A 22768-nucleotide genomic window follows, 5' to 3' on the forward strand; every position below is an offset into this window, starting at 1 on the left:
GGCACTCCTCTTCTGGCGCTATGCCAGACAATAGTCCACTGATCTGCAGAAGGTTTCAGTGGCTCATCCTTCAGCGTGGACTGCCTATTCCTCCTCCCTACCCTGTTCTCAGTCTGCAAGCGTCACTAAAACCTGTCCACATGGGTGACCCTGCTGGCATCCAAAAGACTGCGGGCATGTCTTCCAGCATCAAGTCACAGGCAAGCCAGTACAATATGACAAAACGACAGTCAAGTGGTTGTTTCTATGAATAAAGTGGCCCAATTGCATTGAACTATTTTACCAGGTACTGCACTTATTTACAATTGCTTCCATGTGAGTTTATATAACTGATAGTTACTGGACATTTATATCACTGTTTTAAAAAGCTAGCATAATTATAGTATATTTAAATTTCTTTAAATTGGCAAAAGATCTTATCATTGTATATGTTGACTACATGATTGAATTTTAATATTAATTTCCTCAAAAGTTGTCAGGCATAATGCATTTCTGAAATGAAATTCTAGTAGCTAGCAGTGATACATCCATACCTATAGACCATTCTATGGGTGCTCAGTAGGTGGCAGTGATTACACTCATATGAAAGCAGTTGTACAAAAAGAAAGAGAAAGAAAACAGTTGTATAGACATGCAGTAGCGGTTACGAGTTGGGCTGCTAACTGCAATGTCAGCAGTTTGAATCACCAGTCACTCCTAGGAGGGAAACCAAGGGTCGGGCGTGGGGGGTGGGGTAGCTTTCTACCCTGTAAAAGAGCTACGGTGTCACAGACTCACAAGGGCGCTCAGTTCTACCCTGCTCTGTAGGATCACCATGAGTCAACATCCACTCGAACGGGTCCAGTGAGTTTGGATTTGAGTTTTCAGTGATAGACATAGCGACATCCGTTTTCATTAGCTGGCAGTGCTATTTATAAACAGTTACATCAAAGTCCAGTAGTTGGCAGTATAAGTAGTTACACAAATACACCCTCCTCTAGAAATACTACAAGGGTGTAGCTTTCACTTTCAGAAACTACTAGATCTTGGCCATGACCGCTTCTTCTTTCCAAAGCTCCGCAGCAGTGTTTGCCCTACTCACCCTGCATGTGGGTGCCCTGAGTACTTTCATAGCTGCGGTGTATGAACATGCCGTCATACTGCCAAATAAAACACAGACACCGGTTTCTCAGGAAGATGCCTTGGCCCTGATGAACAAGAATATCGATATTCTGGAAGAAGCTATTAAGCAGGCAGCTGCGCAGGTATTCTTCTATTTTTTTGGTCAGAATTTGCAGGGTGGCGGGCTGCGGGGTGGGGGTCTCAGAGCTGGTAGAAGATTGTTGGCGTGTGCTGTCTAGTCAAGCTGGACTCACAGCGATGCTGTGGAAATGGAGAACTGCTTCCTAGCGTTTCTTAGGCTGACATCTTTATGGGAGCAGGTTGCCAGGACTTTTCTTCTGGGAGACAACAGATGAGATCAAAGCATGAGCCTGCCACTGAGCACAGGCCCTCTGCATCACAGGTGTGTGGTGAATGATCTGCATCACAGGTGTGTGTACCTGGAGGACTAATTGTGATTTGATTCGTTTTGAACAGGGTGCTCAAATCATTGTGACTCCTGAAGATGCCCTCTATGGATGGGAATTTGGATGGAAAACTGTCTTTCCTTTTTTGGAGGATGTCCCAGCCCCTGAGGTGGACTGGATTCCATGCCGAGACCCTCACAGGTAGTGTAGCGCTCACTGAGTTAAAGCCCTGTGACTGCCCAAACTGCTTGTTCACCAAAGCAGAGGGATTTGGACTCTGCATCGTCATGCATGTAGGTTGTCAGCTGTCTATTGTTATTGATTTCTAACTCTGACATTTCATTAGCTGACAAAGGAAACCTTCTGTGAGGTAATATCTTTAATTTTAAATGCCATTTAACAGCCTTCTGTGATTTAAAATCTTTATTACACTGGGGAAATATGTGAACAGATTCTTAGGAGGAGAGAGGCTCGTGAATGGAATATGATGTTCAATTCTGAAATGGAGAAGAGGAGGAAGCAGCAAAGGAAAGAGAAATAAGCAGCCTATGGGTAGGGGAAACCCCATGGGTAACTTTTGACCCCTTAAGCTCACAGCCACGGAGTGGACGCTGACTCAGAGCCACCCTATCAGGCAGGGCTGAAGTGCCCCTGTGAATGTCCGAGACTGGAACTCTTTACCGATTAACTAGTCACGTCTCTCTCTCAGAGCAGCTAGTGGGTTCCAATTGCTGACCATATGGTTAGCAGCCCAATGTGTAGCCATACAGTAAGAGGGTTCTTTTGGACCCCTTAGATATCATCAGTTCATAACTAGGAACCTTACTGATTACATAAATGGCCAATGAAGACACACTTTGTATAGATACTATTTCTGGCACCCACCAAAAAAAAAAGCTGCAATTTCAATAGGAGGTACAAAGACTTTCACAACGATGCAAGGCTGGCACCCTTGCTGCTGTAATTGCAGCGGCAGCTTCAGAAGACTTTTTCATTGTTTACAAAACAACAACAAAACCCACAGCCATTCAGTCCATTATGACCCAGAGGGACCCACTGTGGGATTTCTGAGACTATCAATCTTTCTTGGGAAGAAATACTCTTTTTTTTACTTCCTTGGGGAGGCTGCTGAGTTTGAACAATCAAACTTGAGATTAGCAGGCCAGTGCTTAGCCAACACCGCCACCAGGGCACCACCATTGTTTTCATGCTGGATTCATTATCTCAAAATGGTGGACGGTCCCAGTTGCAAACCTCAACCTGTGGTACATTATCAAGCAATTCAAGATTTTTTGTTTTTCCTGTAACACACTGACGTTCTCTGCCTCTTGGGAGCACCTCCAGCAGCAGCAGTGGTGCTTCACAGGAGTCCCATGATGTTAGCCAAGGATTACGGTCTTACAGTAGACATGAGGACAAACAGATGAGAGTGGCAAGAGATTACTTTTTCCTACAGGACAAAATGTACTGCGGAGATGAACAGCTCACAATAAGAGGATTAGCTCCAAACAGAGTTAAAAAATTAAAATATGCAAATAAGCCGACCTATGTAGTTCAAACTGGGTTGTTCAAGGATCAACTGCATTTAATTGAATTTATTTTATTTTGATTCATGTTATTTTATTTGTGTTAAGTTACATTAACTTATTTATATTAATTGATGGGATTTTATTAAAGTCATTTAATTTATTTTTTATGTTACTGAGTTGGATTTCAATGTAGCTTTTAAATATAATTTTGCAGTTGTTACTTAATTGGATTAATTAATTTTGTTTCTTCTTCCTTCCCTACATGCTTTTTAATTTAGTTATTTTATTGAGAAAAGTGTGAGGGGGCATGTGTTTGTGTACCTCCATCCTTCAGTAGAGCAGAGGCAATTACTGATGTAGGAGAGTGAATAATCATTTTCTGGAGCTAGACATATGAGATATAACCCGTGGCTTTTCCCCTGCAATTTTTTTTAAATGAGTCGTTTTGACATCAACTTTGGCTACACTAAGGCTCAAACTGTTTTTGTCTGAAATGATGAAAATAGTCTTTGAAACTGAAATGTCTGTATTAAAACTTGATTTAGATTTGGTCACACACCAGTACAAACAAGACTCAGTTGCTTGGCCAAGAACAACGTTATCTATGTGGTGGCAAATATTGGGGACAAAAAGAAGTGTGATTCCCAGGACTCCACCTGCCCTTCCACCGGCTATTTTCAGTACAATACCAATGTGGTGTATAATGCAGAGGGGAAACTGGTGGCCCGTTACCATAAGGTAAGGCATTAAGCCCTCAGTCTCAGCCATGTCTTTCGCTACTTGTTCATTCTCAGTTTCTTTAGTCCCTGATTCAAGACGCTTCCAGATTTGTTAGGAAGTTACAAGATGTACATGTTACATGGTTTCTTTTTTAAGTAACAAACCACAGAAAGAGTTTTGAAATCACTGGTGTAAAATAAAAAGAATATTTGTGTGATTTGATAGAGAGCCAGGAAATTAACCTCAGTAAAACTCATTCATCCAATTTTGAAAGCATCTTTATATCATTTCCATATTAGTTTCTAGATTGAAGTCCTCATAGTATCCTCTTTTCTTTATAGTAAAAGGATTTATTTGATTAATTATAAAAATAATGATCTCAATGAAGGACCATTTCAACACCTTTCTAGTAGGCTATGTATGCATTATATTTCACGTTGATTTCCCTCCTCAAAATAATTTTATTATTTTCATAAAGATTTCTAGAAACATCTTGCTTTTAGGTGCTGGAAAGTTCATGCCATCTCATACAGGCCCTATGTGACAAAGCAGAACTAACTGTCCTATAGCGTTTTCCAGACTAGAATATTGAAAGGGGCAGATTGGCAGTTCTTTTTCTCATGGAACTGTTGGGTGTGTTTTTGATCATTTCTGTTCCTTTACAAAAAGTCAAAGAACATTGCTACAAAATTATAGAGACCTTTATTAAACAAAAATTTCAAAAGTGAAGCTGTGGTTTCTCAACATAAGCTCCATTTTGGTCTCTCTACTTCTGAAGGCTGTGTTTCCAACTCCAGTTCACGCCACGTCGGTAGTTTTGGATTCCCGTGCCTTTTCAATGTTTTTTGAGCTTTGGGAACAAAAAGAACTCTGAATGGGCAAGATCAGGGCTGTAGGGAGGATGGAGCGAGGTTTCCCAATGAAATCCTCACAGGACAAAGAATGAGTAGGTATATTGTCGTGCTGGAAGAATATCCCTTGGGACAAATTTCCTGGCTTTTCTTTTCTTCTCACCTATGTAGTTTTTCCAGTTTCTTCCATTCCACCCTTCCCCCAATAAGCCCCTGCTGTCATCCTGTGTCCTCTGAGGAAATGTATCAGCAAGATAGATTTTTGGAAACTTCCCAAAATTTCGCTCACTTCCTTGTCTTAAATTTAACTGGCCCAAAGATGTCTTCAGAAGCCATTGTTTTGATTGGCCTTTTAAACAAAAGGCATCTTTAAAAGCAGATTAAAACAACAGTATTACCGAGAGAACTTAACTACAGCTATTCACTGATCACAGAGTCACGTTTCAAAAGATTTTGTCTGGATTAAACCTATACATGTATGAACTGGAGCATTAGTTGCAATGTTTTTTAACTTATTCTCTTATATAGGTTTTAATGTTCTCCTTCAAATCGCTAATACAAGGAGTAAAATGTCAATTCTTCCATCAGCTCATTTGCAAGAATGGATGTAAGCGGGTCTGTAAGTGTTGACTTACACTTAGTACAGTTAGTTAACCCAGTTGTACTTGTGTTGACTACCAACTCCTGGTGACCACCTGCGTGCAGAGCAGAACTGGCCCAGAAGGTTTTCAACGCTGTGCTCTCTCAGAAGCAGAAGGTCAGGCCTTGCTTTCAAAGTGCTCCCGGGGTGCATTTGAACCACCAGCCCTCCAATCAGTGGTCAATGCATCAACCATGTGTCCTATCCAGGGGCTCCAGGGAAATTCACGTATCCAGCCTCAAGTAAACTGCAGGATGGCACAGTGCGCTCTAACAGTAGGGGTCAGTGAGGCATCTGGGGCCATCCAAAGTTTTTTGGGGGATCTAATTTTCCCCTCAGGGTGCCATGAGGACCATTTGTGACTCTTTGGACACATGATGGTAAGAGTATCTGGGTCATGAATTTCTTCTATACTTTAGACCAGTGGTTCTCAACCTTCCTAATGTCCCGACCCTTTAATACAGTTCCTCATGCTCTGGTGACTCCATATGTGGGCATATCTGCACGTGGGCAGACCCCCTGGAGACAGAGGAGCAGTGTCCCAGTTCCTAAGACCATTGGAAATGTGGTCTTAGGTGACCCCTGTGAAAGGGTCATTCAACCCCTGCTTTAGACAATCAATATATAAAGAAATTCTAATGATCTTTGCCCCATTCCTCAGTATTTCCTTCTATGGTGACTAGTTTATGAAGCGATTGAACGCTGATTATGATATTAGGTTAGACTAGTTCTTCAGGATTTTCCTAGAATGAATCAAAGAGAATTTAGAGAATATACCCTCTGTCACAGGAAAATTGACAACTAAGTTTACTTTGGTATGCTACAGAGAGGGGCGTGGCCTCCGTCACTTAGATTATGACCCCTTTATTGTTTCTAGTATCAGGAATCTTCCATGGCTCCCAGTTGAAGAAGCTGATACTCTTTGGCATACATGGGCAAGTGTTTGGCTCCTAATTGAGAGGAAGAGAGAGAGAGAGAGAGAGAGAGAGAGAGAGAGAGAGAGAGAGAGAGAGAGAGAGAGAGAGAGAGAGAGAGTATGTGTGTTTGGTATAGACACATGTGGATAGCTCCTACTTGCTTTTCTTGGAAATCTACTCCTAGTCTTTGGATACATTGATCTACCATGATAACACTCTCCTGGTGTGCTCTTGCCGAAAGTCAAGTCTATTACTAGCTTTGGAAAGTTATGAGTCATTTCTTTAATAAACAGCTTTATACTTTTATTTCCCCCTCTGTTTTGTTATAGTACCACCTCTACAACGAGTTTCAATTTAATGCCACTAAAAAGCCAGAAATGGTGACTTTCGACACCACCTTTGGAAAGTTTGGCATTTTCACCTGCTTTGACATACTCTTCCATGAGCCTGCTGTGAGATTGGTGGAAGAGTCCCATGTAGATACCATATTGTTCCCTACAGCTTGGATGAATAGTTTACCCTTTCTGACAGCTATTGAATTCCATTCCGCTTGGGCAATGGGAATGAGAGTTAATCTTCTTGCTGCGAACCTACATCATCCCAGTAAACGGATGACAGGTAACTCAAAACAGGGTGATATTCGAAGATTCTAAGAGGGGCTTTCAAAAAGTTCATGGAAAGATCCCAGGATATCTTCCCTCCATTTTTTCCAAGAACTTTTTGAAGGTCTTTCGAAATGTTATAACCCGGCTCAATTGTTTGCCTTTTGGTTGGGTTTTGTCCCTGTTCATCCCCTTCTTATTCCCAATCTCAAAACTGAAGTTTGATTATAAAGATGATGGTTGTGCTCAGGAGTCCATGTGAATTATGCTGTTTAAATTTATGGCTAACTCTATGGGATGGGTGTTACCATCTCCTTTTTTCTAAATTAGCACCCTGAGTCTCAAAGAATACAGGTCATTTGCCGAAGGCTATCAGCCAGCAAATGGCAAAGCAGAGCCGAGCAGAGATGTCTCAGAAACACAATCGGAGGAGGCTTCAAAAAGTTTGTGGAAAAACTCTATCTTTTTATCCCATTTTTGGATGAATTGTTTGAAGCACCCACCCTTCATATTATAGTAGCAAAGGAGGAGGGAGTGTGTTTTTAATCTATTGTTGTGTAATTAATTGGCCCAACACAGTGGCTTAAAACAACAAGCCTTGTTTATCTTACAGTTTCTGCTGGTCAAGAATTTGGAAATGGTGTCACAGAGTAGAGGTGCCCTTGTGGTGTAGTGCGTACATGCTGGGCTTTCTACTCAGACACCCACACAGGCAGTTCGACTCTGACCTGCCAAATAGGACCACTACGAGTCGCTGTCGACTCCATGGCAGGGAGTGAGAGATGCTGGTCGACTCCATGGCAGGGAGTGAGAGATGCTGGGCGGTCCTAGCTCAGGTTGACAACTGATTAAGTTGCAGGCACTTGGAAGCTGGGCCTGGAGTTGCTGGGCCTGGAGTTACCTGAAAGCTTGATCTGGGGCTTCAGGTTCTGCTGTGAGGAGGGCTCACCCAGAGGGTTATTGTCAGGGGGCCTCAGATCCTCAGGGACTGCTGGTAGGTGGTCTGTTTCCCAGCACTTGGTTTTTCCATACAGCTATGTAATCTAGCTTGAAGACGTGACAAGTGACTTCCTCTAGCGCAGTGGTTCTCAGCCTTCCTAATGCAGCTGCCCTTTCATACAGTTCCTCATGTGGCGGTGATCCCCCCTCCCCCCACCATAAAATTATTTTTGTTGCTACTTCATAACTCTCATCTTGCTACTGGTATGGATTGGGCAACCCCTGTGAAAGGATTGTTCGACCTCCAAAGGGGTTGTGACCCTTATGTTGACAACCACTGCTCTAGAGTAAGGAATTTTAGAGGGAGAGAGGGAAGGAGAGAGAGAGAGAGAACTTTCAATCCAGGTTGCCTTTTATGATATAGTCACTCACTGTTACTTCCATCACACTCAAGGGGAGGGGAATTAGACCCACCTTTTGGTGAGAGGAATGTTGAAACATTTGGGACATTTTTGAAAGCCACCACAGTGGGGGAGCAACAGAGAAGTTTCCATTATTTCCCCTACCTTTCAGGAAACCCTGACTGTGAAGATTTTTATAGTGACCTTAGTTTCTGTGATGTTAGTAAAACAACCTTGTTGTTTTTAAAGTTATTTAAAATGAGACCACCCGTCGATGTCTTCCAACAGAATGTCATTAGATGTTCTGTGGCGTCATCTTTTTTTTTTTTTTAACAATTTATTGGGGCTCATACAATTCTTTTCACAGTTCATACATATACATACATCAATTGTACAAAGCACATCGGTACAGTCTTTGCCCTAATCATTTTTTTTCTCTTTTCTTCTTTTACATTTTATTAGGGACTCATACAACTCTTACCATAATCCATACATATACATACATCAATTGTATAAAGCACATCCATACATTCCCTGCCCCAATCATTCTCAAGGCATTTGCTCTCCACTTAAGCCCCTTGCATCAGGTCCTCTTTTTTTTTCCCCCTCCTTCCCCAGTCCCCCCTCCCTCATATGCCCTTGGTAATTTATACATCGTTATTTTGTCATATCTTGCCCTATCCGGAGTCTCCCTTCCCCCCTTCTCTGCTGTCCCTCTCCCAGGGAAGAGGTCACATGTGGATCCTTGTAATCAGTTCCCCCTTTCCAACCCACTCACCCTCCACTCTCCCAGCATCGTCCCTCACACCCTTGGTCCTGAAGGTATCATCCACCCTGGATTCCCTGTACCTCCAAACCTCATATGCACCAGTGTACAGCCTCTGTCCTATCCAGCTGTGGCATCATCTTATGATCAATATCCTTGATATGATTATAGTCCCAATTCTGATGGTTGCTTTGCTGTTATTAAAAAAAAAATCTCTTCTTCCATCCACAGGGAGTGGCATCTATGGGCCAAAGGGCCCTCTCATGTATCACTATGACATGGAAACAGCATCTGGAAAGCTCCTCTTTTCCAAGGTGGACTCCCAGCCCCGGCGCTCCCCTGACTACCCCACCGCTGTCGACTGGGACGCCTACGCCAGGAGCATCAAACCGTTCCCAACACAGAAACATGCCTTTGGGGGCAACGTTCGCAGCGACCAGTTCAACTTCACAGAGCTGTATGAAAGTGCAGGGAACCTTACTGTCTGCCAAAAAGAGCTCTGCTGTCATTTAAGCTACAAAATGTTAGGAAAAGAAGAGAGCGAAGTCTATGTTCTAGGAGCTTTCATGGGACTGCATGGGAAAAGGGAGAAAGAGTACTGGCAGGTAAGACCTACTCAGGTGACAGAACAAGGTAGGTTTTGTTTCTTAACATGAGTGCATGTGTTGACAGTGTTACACACAGACATACGATATGTACACACAGAAATACTCTGCGATGAATCAAATGGCATTTGTGATGGGAATCAGTATAACCTGATTGCTTGCTGTCAGCACTTTTTTTATTTTCTAAAATTAACCTGCCCATGGGTTGCAGCTCAGTAAGAAGGCTTCCTTAACTGCCTTTACTGATCTATCTATACATCAACAATGTTCATTTTTCATACTCAAAATAAGTAGCATTGTCAGTGTGAAATGACAGATGTCCTATATAGTGCTGATTATAAATTTGTGCTTTATGATGGATTTCTGTAGTTAGAGAGAGAGAGAGAGAGAGAAGCGCCAGGTCATCTTTTAGGAGGTAGTGAAAACTTTTCATCATCCACTTGACTCAGTACCACTGTTGCCCCGTGTCACCATTGGATATGCCAAGTTCATGACTTCAGTCTAAACTTATCTGTGAGTTTGTTTCGCAAATCATTTGTCATTTTCAATAAAGCCGGTAAGTATGAGAACCATGGTCCAGATTCCCTTATCAAAAGGTGAAAGCAAACCATCACCTGCCGAATAAAAATCTCTAGAGGCAGTAACTGGATCACTAAATACCTAGGGACGCTGGGGAGGAAACCGGGAGTCAACAACAAGGAACATGAGAGGAAAATGCTCTGAAATTGATTGTGGTGATGATTGTGTTACGTTTTTGTTTTGTTTTTTTGGGGGGTGGAGGGGTGGATGTTACCTTGGTTCTTGCTTCTCAACGTTGAAAGAATGCACATGGCAAAAGCACTTTTGTATCAGAGTAACTTTATGAGGGAAACAATGGGGTGGTCCTCCCTCCCAGGCCTGCAAAGGCCCCCATAACAGAGGTTAAAAGGATGTCAGGCAACCTTTGGAACACCTATAAAGTCCCAAATTGAGCATGCTCATACTCAAGCCCCGAGCCAGGTGAGAGGTACACCTGGGTGCCCAAATACTAGGCCCCAGGCTCATGACATCACCCATTGGCTTACCTGAGCCAATGAGGGCAACCAGTACCATCACCCACACCTCCCGCCCGAAGGTTTGGAATATTCTGGCTGGGGGAAGACTGCTCTCTTTTACCTTGCTCTGGTCTGTGGCAGGTCAGAGGGTGGGGTGCACATGCTCCGCCCAGGAGTGCCCCCTCAGGAGGGCACCGTGCCTCCTCAGGGCCTGCTGGGCCCCCTCCCCAGCCTCTTGGCGCACATGCTCTTAGCCTCGAGGGTTCTTGGGCTTCTGGCCTCCCAGATTCCCCCCAGTTCCACACGTGTGGGTGCTCTTTTCCACGTGGTTGTTCATGCCCAGTTGTGAATCCCAGCGCAGCTTCCGCGTGGCTGGACACGCTTCCCAGACATAGCTTGTATCCTTTTGAGATGGTAACACCTGAGACTTTTCCCGTCCTTCAAAACAGCCTACTCAGATCCCAAAACGCGCTCTGAGTAAATTCTTTCAGGGTGCGAAGCAGACAGTCTCAGGTAATCGAGGCTCAGCTAGTACATGCTATCTCTGGAGCGTTTGCAAGGCCGGGGCCGTGGGCAAGTTCCCCACTGGAAATGGCCGTTTTAGGGGCGCAGGGAACAACACCCGGAAGGAATACTGGAACAGGAGCTGGGAACCAGAGCAGGAAATCCCAAGAGAGTGCACCTGTGTGATGCTATGTCGCTGGTGCCAAGAGTTGTGTGTGGGCCTGCTTGGATTTTTCCTTAGGGGGTCTAATTAGTGTGCCTGATTTCTTTCCAACCCCTTTAGGCTGCCCCTGCCAGCCGATGCAGCCATCACTGGCATTTGGAGGAACAGTCCCCCCCCCCCCCTTTGTCCCTAATCTAGCTACCTTTAATTGCACAAGTCTTCTTGGCACGACGTCATGAACGTCTCTGACATTGTCCGCATCTCTTCTGCATAGGTCTGCACGTTGCTGAAATGCAAATCGACGAATCTGACATCTTGCGGAGAGGTCGTAGAAACTGCTTCTACACGATTTGGAATGTTCTCTCTAAGTGGCACCTTCCAAACAGAGCATGTGTATCCTGAAGTGTTACTTAGTAAAATTCAGCTGTCACCTGGAAAATTTGAGGTAGGAGAATTTTGGGCGGGGAGGGGGCGGGAGGATGGAGGTCCATTTGATTTGTTCTCTGAAAGCAAGTAAAACTGGCGACAATGTCTGCATCTTTCCCCTTAACGTTTGCCGTGTACAAATCTCACTCAAAGCGCCCTAGCCCTATCCGACCCGCGCCCCGGGGCATCCCTGAGAACCCCTCCCAGCCTTGGGGCTGCTCCCTCCCACTGCCCTCGGGAAACGGGGACTGGGGCTGGCTGCGTTCCAGAGGGGACCTTGCCTCCGCCCACACCCTCCCCATATTCCCAGGTTCCAGCGAGATTCACCGCCTGTGCTGGGGCAGGGGGGCAGGGGGGCAGGGGGATGGGAGGAAAACCCCCAACTGCGAGGCAGGAAGAGGGAGGCTTAGCTGTGGGGGCAGGGAGAGTGAAAGGACCCACTCACTGACTTGTGCAGATTCTTCCACCAGAAGTGCCCCACCTCCACTCACCCGGTTCCTGTTTGTGGAGCTGCTGGGCCTGAGGAGGAGGGGTTAGCAGTTTACACCCCGTGTCTACAGCTAGTGACTAGGTATTGACGTTGACCTGTCCCTAAAAATAATTGTTGTTGTTGCTCTCACGATGTTTAAGACTTCAATGGCATGTCCTGTCTCCAGTTCTCTCTGGTGTTGTTAGAACTTGGGTTGTTTATTGCAGCAGACTGGGATCCTTGGCATTTGCCAAATTCTTCCAAAACCTTTTTTTTTGTGTGTGTGTGGAGGGGGTGGACAAAAGTTTCATTTTGTTTACAGTTAAAGACATCTCTTATCTTAAAAAAAGCAATAATGTTCCTCCAAAGAAACACACACATCTTTCTCCGGCTTGGAAGAGCTCATTCCACGATCCTGTGTTTTAAAAAAAGTTTTTCTGAAACTGCGTGTGTCACAAAAGAAGAAACTAAGTCCGTTTCACTTAGACTTTCCCCTTGTCTGACCACTCAGCTTGTTGTTGGCCTGCTAGGCGGCCCGGGGAACAGGACCAGGTGGTTTGTGAAATCCTAAGTGTATTCCTGCTAGCACTTTCAGAGGAAACACAGCCAGGCTTCTGAGCTGTTTCAGAGTTCAGGCCTGACCCCACAGGTTAATATGCAAGAAACAGGTTTCGTACAATGAATAGGTGGAGATAAGCAGTTGTTCTTTATGATGTCACAAGACGCAACCGATTCTCCCCTGATCATTAGGAAATGATGGACACCAACTTTTTCTCCAAGGAACATGAGATCACCATCCCCTGAAGATTTATTCACCCTTTTATTATCCAAATCCAGGTGGTGTTTCCTGTCTGACTCCTTATCTTACTGATCTTGGTAGCTTCCTTCCCAATCTGGAACATCCCTGTGGATTAAACTTAAAAGGAATTTTTACTGTCCCGGAAGGAAGACACTATTAGATTTTGGACTGATAGCAAACTAAATCTTAAATAATGTTGTATTTCTAGTCTTGAGTTCTCGCTATAAAGACTAGTGTTTTGGTCTGATGGGGCAGGAATCAAAAGGGTTTTTAAGTCTGTGACTCCTGTCACTGGTTTTAAAATATGAACTTTGATCTCCCTCCCCCTCCCTTTCCCCCCCAGCCCAGCCCCCCTTCCCCGCCCCCCCCCCATTTACATGTGGAATAGAACACATGCAAAGGAAAACCTACTGAAGACAGTTGCATAGCCCAGCCCATCCAAAGAGTGACAGGGTCTTATCAACACACCCCATGCCCAGGCCCCCAAGCCTCCTTGTTAGGTTTCTGGGATGGTTGGCCTTGATTCTTCTCAATGCTGAAAGAATTCACATACCAGACGATGAGCCCCTCAGATTGGAAGGCCCTACAAATGTGACCGAGGAAGAACTGCCTTCTCAAAATAATGCTGACCATAGTGTGACGGATGGAGGAATTTCTGTGGGAGGAAAGCCTTCAGGACCTTCACTGGCAGATGGGACATGACTCAAAATGAGAAGACACAGCTGCAAACATCAATTGATAATCACAAGATGCAATATATGAAGTATCTATGCATCTAGGAGAATGGGAAGTCAACACTTGAAATAGAATGCATAAAAATCAACATTTTAGGCATCAGTGAGCTAAAATGTACTGGCATTGCCATTTTGAATGAGAAAATCATATGATTTATTCTCACTGGAATGAAACAATAAACAAGAATGGAATCCCATTCACCGTCAAGAAGGTCATCTCAACCTTGCTTGTGTAAAGTGCGGAGGACTTGAAGCACTTGCTGAGGAAATCAAGTATTTCAGCCTTCAGTGTGGATTAAGACTCCATGTAAGCAAACCAGAAGCCTCACAACTGGACCATAGGTACCATCATGATGAATGAGGAAGAGGTTGAATTTGTCAAGGACTTTATCTTACTAGGACAAACAGATCGGTTTTAGAAGAACTATGACCAGATGCTCTGAAACGGCAAGGCTGGCGAGACTTCCTCTTACACATGATTATGGGAGATAAGTTTTGCAGAGATTTCAACACACTTAACTGTCTAGAGATCCACATTGGTACCTATTACAAAGAAGGCCCACCGGAATTGTCCAATAATTTTTGGAAATTATCCAACAATATCACATGCAAATAAGATTTTGCTGAAGATAATTAACAAGTGTTTGTAGCAGTACATCAACAGGGAGCTGCTAGAAATTCAAACTACATTCAGAAGAGGATGGGGAACAAGGGGTATCATTGCTGATGTCAGAAGGATCTCGGCTCAAAACCGAGAGTACCAGAAAGATGCTTCCTTGTGTTTTATTGACTACACTAAGGCATTTGTGTGGACCAAACAAACGAAGGAATACTGTGTCACGTCCAGTGCACTTGTCAGGAAGGACTCCATGCTTGCTAAAGTAGAGGGTCAGCTAAAAAGCGGGGACCCTAAATGAGATGGATTGACACAATGGCTGGAGCAACAGGGGTCAGGATGACTCTGGGCCAGTGTTTCCTCTGTGGCTCGGAGTTGGCACAGACACCACAGCCCAGAAGAACAGCAAAAGCCTGGTCATTTCCTCTCTCTGGCTTTGTACTGACAGGATGGAGTGTTACAAGTCAGGTTGAAAGTGTAGGGATGCCTTGCTTGATCCTTTTATACACCCCTTGCTCCTCAGAAGCACTGGCTGAGGCTGAAAACAGAAATGTTATCCGTTACACAATCCTAGGAAAACCACTCCATCTTGCAATTTCCTCTCGTAACCTTCCTCATTGTTTGGATGATGTTCAAATACAACAATGTATTGTGATAACACTTCGTGAGGCAAGAAAATCAAGCACACAAACCTCGAACCAAACTCACTGTCACCAAGTCAATGCTGAGTCTTCGTGACCCTCTAGGGCAGGAGAGAATTGCTCCTGTGAGTTTCTGAGCCTGTAACGCTTTACAGGAATAGAAAGCTCTGTCTTTCAGCTGATGGTTTCAAGCTGTTGACCTTTCAGTTACCAGCCCAACACATACCCACTCTGCCACTAGAGCTCCTGGGGATAGTAAAGTATTGCAGAAACATCAGAGTTTCTTTTTGAATACTTACTGTAAAAGGCACAGTGGTTAGGCATTGGGCTGCTACCTTCAAGGTCAGCAATGCTTGTCTGCTTCTGCAAAGAGTTACAGACTCAGAAACTTACCCTAGCCTATGTGGTCACTATGTGTCAGCATTTATGCAATGGCAGAGAGGTTTTTTCTTTTGTTTTTGAGTTTACTGCAACGTTTACCTGGTTAACAAAGCTGTCTATAACTAAGAGGAAAAAACAAAAATAAGTTACAGGTATTGAACATCTTTTAAGTCCAGATCAATGTCAGATTGCACTCCATACTCACGCAATCTAAATTGCTGCAGATGAGACCTATCATTTCACAGAGTCCCACAGTGATTTTCATGGCTAAGAGAATCACCAAATGGGCAAACTATATGCACTGCTTAAGAGGTCAGCCAGTAAAGTGCAAAGCATATTTTAGGAAAATATACAACAAGAAATTGGTAAAAATGTTACGTTCTAGTTAGCACCTAAAAACCAGTCACTAATCTTAAATAGCAGGAGCCAAGGTGGCATAGTGGTTACCTTTTGGGCTGTTAACTGCAAGGTCAGCAGTTTGAAAACCTCAGTCACTCCTTGGGACAAAGATGAGGTTTTCTATTTCCGTAAAGAGTTATAGTGCAGGACACTCACAGGGGCATTTATCTACGCTGCCCTGTAGGGTAAACTATGATTCTGCGTTGACTCCGTGACAATGAGTTTGGTTTTTGGTTTGAATTTTGAGCACTTAATCCTATGAAAGCCCAAACAGACATAACATTATTATATTAGCGATGAATGACCAGAAAATAAAGAATTCCTGTTTAATTCATTTTAAACTTTTACTCCAATATAAAGTAAGATGTAGCTCTGGTATTTTATTTTGTCCCTTCAATGAACAAGTTACTAAAAGAGAAACCATATGAACAGTGAACACTTAGGAAGCAATGACGCTTGTCTGAGCAATCTTCGCTGCACTGAGGGAATTGAATTGATTTCTGCGTGTTCATTGTATCCTGGTACTTTACAAGATGCTTCAATGGTTTCCAACAGTCTTTTAAGAAGTCCTTGGGTTCTATGTATATAAAATCATGTCACCTGCAAATAGCAACCGGTTTACTTCTTCTTTGCTCAGTTGTATTTCCGTGATTTCTTTCTGTTATCTAATGGATCCTGTTTAGACTTTCTGCATGATGCTGAATAAGAGCTGTGTTGGGGGCATCCTTGTCTACTTCCCATTCTGAGGAAAAGTGTTTTCAGTTGTTCCTCATCAAGTGTGATTTAGGCCATTGGATTTTCATACATCGCCTTTATTATGTTCAGGAATTTCCCTTCTATTCCTATTTTATTGAGCGTTTTTATCAGAAATATGTGTTGGATATTGCACTATGCTTTTACCACATCTCTTGATATGATCATGTGGTTCGTAGTCTTTGTCTTGGTTGTGGGGAGGGTTACATGGATTTTTTCCAAATGTTGAGCCATCCTTGCATGCCTCATATGCATTCCATTTGGTCATAATGGATTGCTTTTTGGATATGTTGTTGATTTCTATTGGCTAGAAATTTATTGAGAAGTTTTGCTTCTGTGTGCATGAGGGAGATTGGTCTGTATTGTTCCATCTTTGTGGGGTCTTGCCTGGATATCAGGGTTAAACTGGCTTCATAGAATTAATTTGGGAGTTTTCTCTCCCTTTCTATATTCTGGAATTATCTCTGTAGAAGTGCCAACAGCTCTTCCCTGAATACTTACTGTGTAGAATTCCCCCGTGAATCCATCTAGTCCTAGCCTTTCCTTGGTTGGAAGTTTCCATTCTCTCTCTCTCTCTCTCTCTCTCTCTCTCTCACACACACACACACACACACACACACACACACACACACACACACCACCAACAACAACAACCTTAAATTTACAACAAGGAAGACAAATAGCAAAGCACGTATGTACTTGCTCCCCACCCCCACCCCCAACCCACCCCATTCTCCTCCCCATCCCCATCCCCATCCCATCCTACCTATAGCTCTCCTCAAATTTGGGGTCAGAGGTAGAGAAATTAACAAGAACTTTGAGCTACAACTATTTTTTTTCCCCTGAAGACATCTCTACCCTGGGCATGCTGGGAGACCTATAGTCAAAAGTAGCTGGAAAATCAGAATCAAGGTTGGGGCTGAGTAGAGTCTAGGGGATACCTAGCATGGGAGGGTGTTAAGTTTCTGGATTACCTTCTCTAGTTCCTCTTTTGTTAATGAGGCTGTTTAGGTTTTCTACATCTGTCTGAGCTAATTTGGGTAGATGGTATATTTCTAGTTATTTGTCCATTTCTTCTAAATTATCAAGCTTGCTATAGTTGTAATCTTTCCTAGTAGTGTGTTACTGTTCATTTTATTTCATTTGGATCTGTTGTGATGTTGCCATTTTCATCTCTAATAATTGATGTTTGCATCTTCTCTTTCATTTCCTTTGTTAAGTTTGCCAGAGGTTTGTCAATTTTGTTAATCCTTTTTCAAAGGAACAACTTCTTGGCTTGTTGATTCTTTCCATAGTTTTTCTGTAATAAACGATAATTTAACATTGTCTTTTCTTCTTTTAATGACTAACAGGTAGTGATTGATAACTTGTCAGTGATCACTGTGTATATGTGATCACCACAATACTTACCTACTAGGATATTTAGTTATTTTTCACCATTAATGAAGTATATGAATTATTTGGTTTCCCATTTCTTCCCTATCCAAAATGCAGTTTCTACAACTGATAAATCCATTTCCTTGCTATATTCCTTGGCACATGCACCTTTCTTGCAGAGAATTCTTGGTGTCTTCAGAGTAGACCTGGTCTTCCAATGTTTGAGCAATTCAGTCCCTATTGTCCTCTTTGACCTTAGTTAGGGCTTATTTTCCTTTCTTTTAATCTTCAGTTCTAGTCAGAGGTATAAATTTTAACAATTCATTCTATGGAGGAGCACTTGCGGGATTTGCCAATTTTCATGGTGTAAATATTTCCACCTTGAAATGTCATGATTGGATTTAACCACCAGCTGACAATATTCCTGGCAATTTAACAACCTGTGCTCTATTGGCTCCAGCACACTATTCTGCTAACCAAACTTAGTAGGGAAACAAGCTATCTAGACCTGCATTGTATATTACTGTCTCAGACTAGGTTTTTATTTTAAATTACCACTTTTTGCTAAGTCTGTTATACAGTCCGTGGGAGAAATTCCTAACTGCTTCTAGTTGTCCCAGGTCATACCTCACTCTGGGAAACAAGTTAGTCCGAGTTTTCTCTTTCAGACTTCCTAAACATCCATTGGTTTCCCATGACTCACTTACCTTCTCTCAGATACACGAACCCACCAATTCACGCTTAGCATCTACTCAGTTTTACTATTAACTTTTAAGTTCCTTAATGAAAGAGTATGACTTATACACTTGGAGCTGCTAACCACAAGTTTAGCAACTCAAACCCACCAGGGTGCTCCTAGAGAGAAAGAGGAGATTTTGTGCTCCCATAAACATTTACAGTTTCAAAACCAAAGGAGCTATTTCATTCTCTTCTACAGAGACAATGTGCGTTGGAATGGACTCAATGGCAGTGAGGTTGGTTTGTTTGCTACTTACCGTATGTACTCGAGTATATACCGACCTGAATATAAGCTGAGTCACCTAATTTTACCACAAAAAAACTGGAAACGTATGGACTCCGGTATAAGCCTAGCACCAGCAACTGGTAAATTTCAAAATAAAAATAGATACCAATAAAGTTACATTAATTGAAATGGGGAGCTGATATCAGGGGATCAAGTGGGAAGAGAATGCTTTGAAAGTGATGATGGCGGCATATGTGCAAATGTGCTTGACACACTGGAGGAATGTAGGGATTGTGATAAGAGATGCAAGAGCCCCCAATAAATGTATTTAAAAATAATAATAATGAATAAAAGAATGAAGAAAGTATTCTTAAGTTGATGGTGTTGCTGATTGCATAACACTTTTCAATGGATTTAAACCATAGAATTGTATGAGATATGCATTATGTCAATAAAACTGTCAAAAATTTTAAATTACATTGATTGAGACTTCAGTAGGTTAAATGCTTTTGAATATTTATTTCAAAGAAAGTAGTAAGCTAGCTCTGTAAGTGGAAAAGAGTGTCCACAAAAAACAACATTGTATCAATAATAACTTAAAAGCACAAAAACCTTAGCTGCACCGGAGAACAGGTAAGTGGGGCCCTCACTCGAGTGTAAGCTGAGGGGGGCTTTTTCAGCATAAAAATGTGCTGAAAAACTCAGCTTATACTTGAGTATATACGGTATGTTTTCACTGTTGGGTCAGCATTGGTGTTAGGCAGGGTTCCGTAGAGAAATGAAACCGGGACACTAAGTATGCGTATAGCTAGGTTTATACAGCGAGAAGGAATATGACAGCTAATTAGTCCACACCGCACTACAGAGGGCTCAGTTCAACTCACTTCCTTGGAACAGTTACTATACTGGAAGTCCTTTGACTCACTTGAGCCTCTGGTCCAAGGGCAAGGAAGCAGACAGCAGAGTTTATCCTGGGGCAAGGCAAGCAGAGTCTGCCCGCAGGCAGCAAGCAGCAGGGTGAGTCACCAACAGGCAGTAGCTCCAGAGCTTAGTGAAGCAGGCCCTGATGGACTGTTGAACGCAAGCAATGCAAGCCGACAGGATCCACCAGCCTCTAACTCAAGTGATGTGCCCACCAACACCATGGCGAAGCAGGTCTGATTAATTCCACATGTTCCAATTGGCTAGATGACACAACAAACCTACCTATCACAGCCCTGGGCTACTAATCACAAGATTCAAACCCCTCAGCCTCTCCTTAAGAGAAAGTTGAGGCTACCTGTCTTAGTAAAATTTTACAGCCTCATAGGTTTGCTATGTGTCAGTTGGTATTAACTTGAAGGCATTGGGTTGGCTTTTTTAGTTAGTTCCTGATTTAGTAGCCACGGACTCAAATATATCAGTAATCCTGAGGTTAATGTACAACTGGACAGTGTTCGGTTACATAAAGTGGCCAGGATTTGGAATCTACCTGATATCTTTAAATAATGACCGTAAAATTGAGTCAATTCTGATTCTTTAGGACCCCATAGAACCGAGTAGAATTTCCCCCCAGTGTCCTGAAGTTGTAACTCTTTAAGAGGAAAGAGAGCTTCATCTTTCTCTGAGGATTCAGGGTAGATTTCAACTGCTCGTCTTGCAATTACATCCAACTCATAAACCACCAGACCACCAGGGCTCCTATAGCAATCGTTTCTGATTACTTTGTTTATGAATTGATTCTAAGTTCTTGTTAGTGGTGAGTTTTTAAATTAAGGATACGGTTGATTGTTGAAAGTATCAAACCTTTTACAATCACTCTAGTCTTCATTACCTATAAACTAGCTGCTCCTTTCCTGTCCTGAATACTCCTTCCTCTTCAAGCAAGAGCTTCTAGAGCAGCGATTCTCAACCTGTGGGTCGCGACCCCTTTGGGGGTTGAATGAGCCTTTCACAGGAGTCACCTGGTTCATCATAGTAGCAAAACGACAGTGATGAAGTAGCAATGCAAATCATTTTATGGGTAAGGCGTCACCACGACATGAGGAACTGTATTGAAGGGTCGTGGCATGAGGAAGGTTGAGAACCACGGTTCTAGATTAATAATGGTATCTATGATGGTTTGAAACCATTAGTGTGCATATAACATATATTTTAATAAAGCTGACACTACTGTTTCCACTGTTCTTTAGGTACTAAAAGATGGACGTCTGGTAGACAAGAATGGACCGTCTGGACCTATTCTAACAGTGACACTGTTCGGAAGGTGGTACGAAAGGGACAGACTTCAGAATTCAGGCAGGACCAGCACTTCCGCAATAAGCTACCTACTGATCGCCACATCATTCGTGGTCACAGCTTTGCAAACCTTCGCCATGACGTAGGCGCTTCACCACACTTAACCTTTGCAACATGTATTTTGCTAAACGTGCCAATCATTCGATGAAACTTGGAAGGACTGTGCCAGTAGTAGTGGATCACCAATCATTTCTATTTTTTCTCCAGGAGTATTTTAAGCTTACAGTACATTTGTCCCCTTTGACTACTACCAATCCCTGGATGATTGAGTCAGACAAGAGGGGTGTGTATGTCTGAGAGGGGCAGAGAGGGGACCTTGAAAGCAGCGCTTCCAGGACACTGAACACAGAGCTGTGTCCTTTCGAGGGAACAGCTATGACTGAGTCGGAGTCATCACTGGACTCCATTTGCGCGAAATCAATCCGAACGCTCCTATTTTAAAAATTATTTCTACTTTATTGTGTTTTGGTGAGAGTTTACAAATTAAACAATTTCTATGCACATTGTTCAATGACATCGGCTATATTTTCCACATTATATCAACATTCTTTTTAAAAAAAGGTTTTTGGATGTCGTATTGACAACTCATATATCCCCGTGGTTAAATTGCTTTTAAAGTCAGTTATATATACATCAACGCAATCGGTTCCAGTGCTCACTACCCCCTCTTGTATTCCTTCTGTGCTCCCCAAATCCCCTGTCGTCCCTGTCCCCCGATAAACCCTGGCATCAGTTACTATCCCGATGCGTCAATTCCTACTGTGCTTCACCAAACTGGGACACCCAGCAGTAACCAAAAACAAAAACAAGATGAAATGGCAAGAATAAAATAATAATAATATTAAAATATAAATACAAATAAAGAGCAAGAAAGAAAAGATCACCACTAATACTTCAAAAGCCAGGGAAGAAATTTTTGTCATGGAACAAGCAAGAAATACTTGAGCCCAGATCAAATTGAGGTTTGAACTCTCCTAGATTTCTATGCTAATGATAAGGGAACATTTTCTTTTCAATCAGAGTACATTGTTGGTATTTTCTTAACTGTGAAAGTTGAGGTAGGTCAGGTGAACTAGAAGAACTGACAGCTGTTGCTAACTATTCATATCACCCTGGCCTACTGTATGCATACCCCCAAGTGTCCCATCTGAAGGCTGTGGTATAATAGTCACAAATCCCACAACGCAAGACAGTGACAGTTAATGGTGATGTTATTTTCCACATTGCGGATCTACTTGTTTCAAAATACATATGTATTTTGCTTCTTGGTGTATAATAGTATATTTCTTACTAATGATTTATAATCTCCAAATTATAAGCAACATCTGTGAGTTTTCTAATTTTATTTTCTATGTCCCCAATGTGCATTAAACATTTTCTTTAAAAAGTCACCTTTGAACCATTTATTATTTACTTTTATGTATTGTTGTAATTCCATCGTTTTGGATTCAATCTATATATTCTATTAAAATGCATTGGGAAATTAGGACTGCTTTTCTAATCAAGAAAGGAACTCTAGTGGAGTTGTGGGTTAAGCATTGTGTTAGATTGCCAGATTGGCCGTTCAAACCCACCAGCCACTCCCCAAGAGAAAGATGAGGCTGTCTGTTCCCACAGAGGTTTACAGTCTCAGAAAATCTGTGGAGCAGCCCTGCCTGCTGTCCTTTAGGGTAGCTGTGAGTTGGAATAGACTCAATGGGTTTGGGTTCTAATCCTGTGATTTGCTAATCATTAAGAGAAGGGAATGGTGGTC

The 22768-nt window shown here is 42.7% G+C and overlaps 1 protein-coding gene across 1 annotated transcript; it reads left to right on the forward strand.

The window, feature by feature from the left end:
* Positions 1-780: 780 nt before the first annotated feature.
* VNN2 (vanin 2) lies at positions 781-22300 on the forward strand. Its single transcript, XM_075554529.1, has 7 exons — positions 781-1244; positions 1579-1709; positions 3583-3775; positions 6495-6783; positions 9105-9478; positions 11454-11624; positions 20910-22300. The coding sequence occupies exons 1-7, from the start codon at positions 1032-1034 to the stop codon at positions 21099-21101; spliced, it is 1563 nt and encodes a 520-aa protein (XP_075410644.1). The 5' UTR covers positions 781-1031; the 3' UTR covers positions 21102-22300.
* Positions 22301-22768: the final 468 nt, after the last annotated feature.

This window comes from Tenrec ecaudatus, chromosome 7 (assembly GCF_050624435.1).
Source record: "Tenrec ecaudatus isolate mTenEca1 chromosome 7, mTenEca1.hap1, whole genome shotgun sequence".
Classification (NCBI taxonomy): domain Eukaryota; kingdom Metazoa; phylum Chordata; class Mammalia; order Afrosoricida; family Tenrecidae; genus Tenrec; species Tenrec ecaudatus.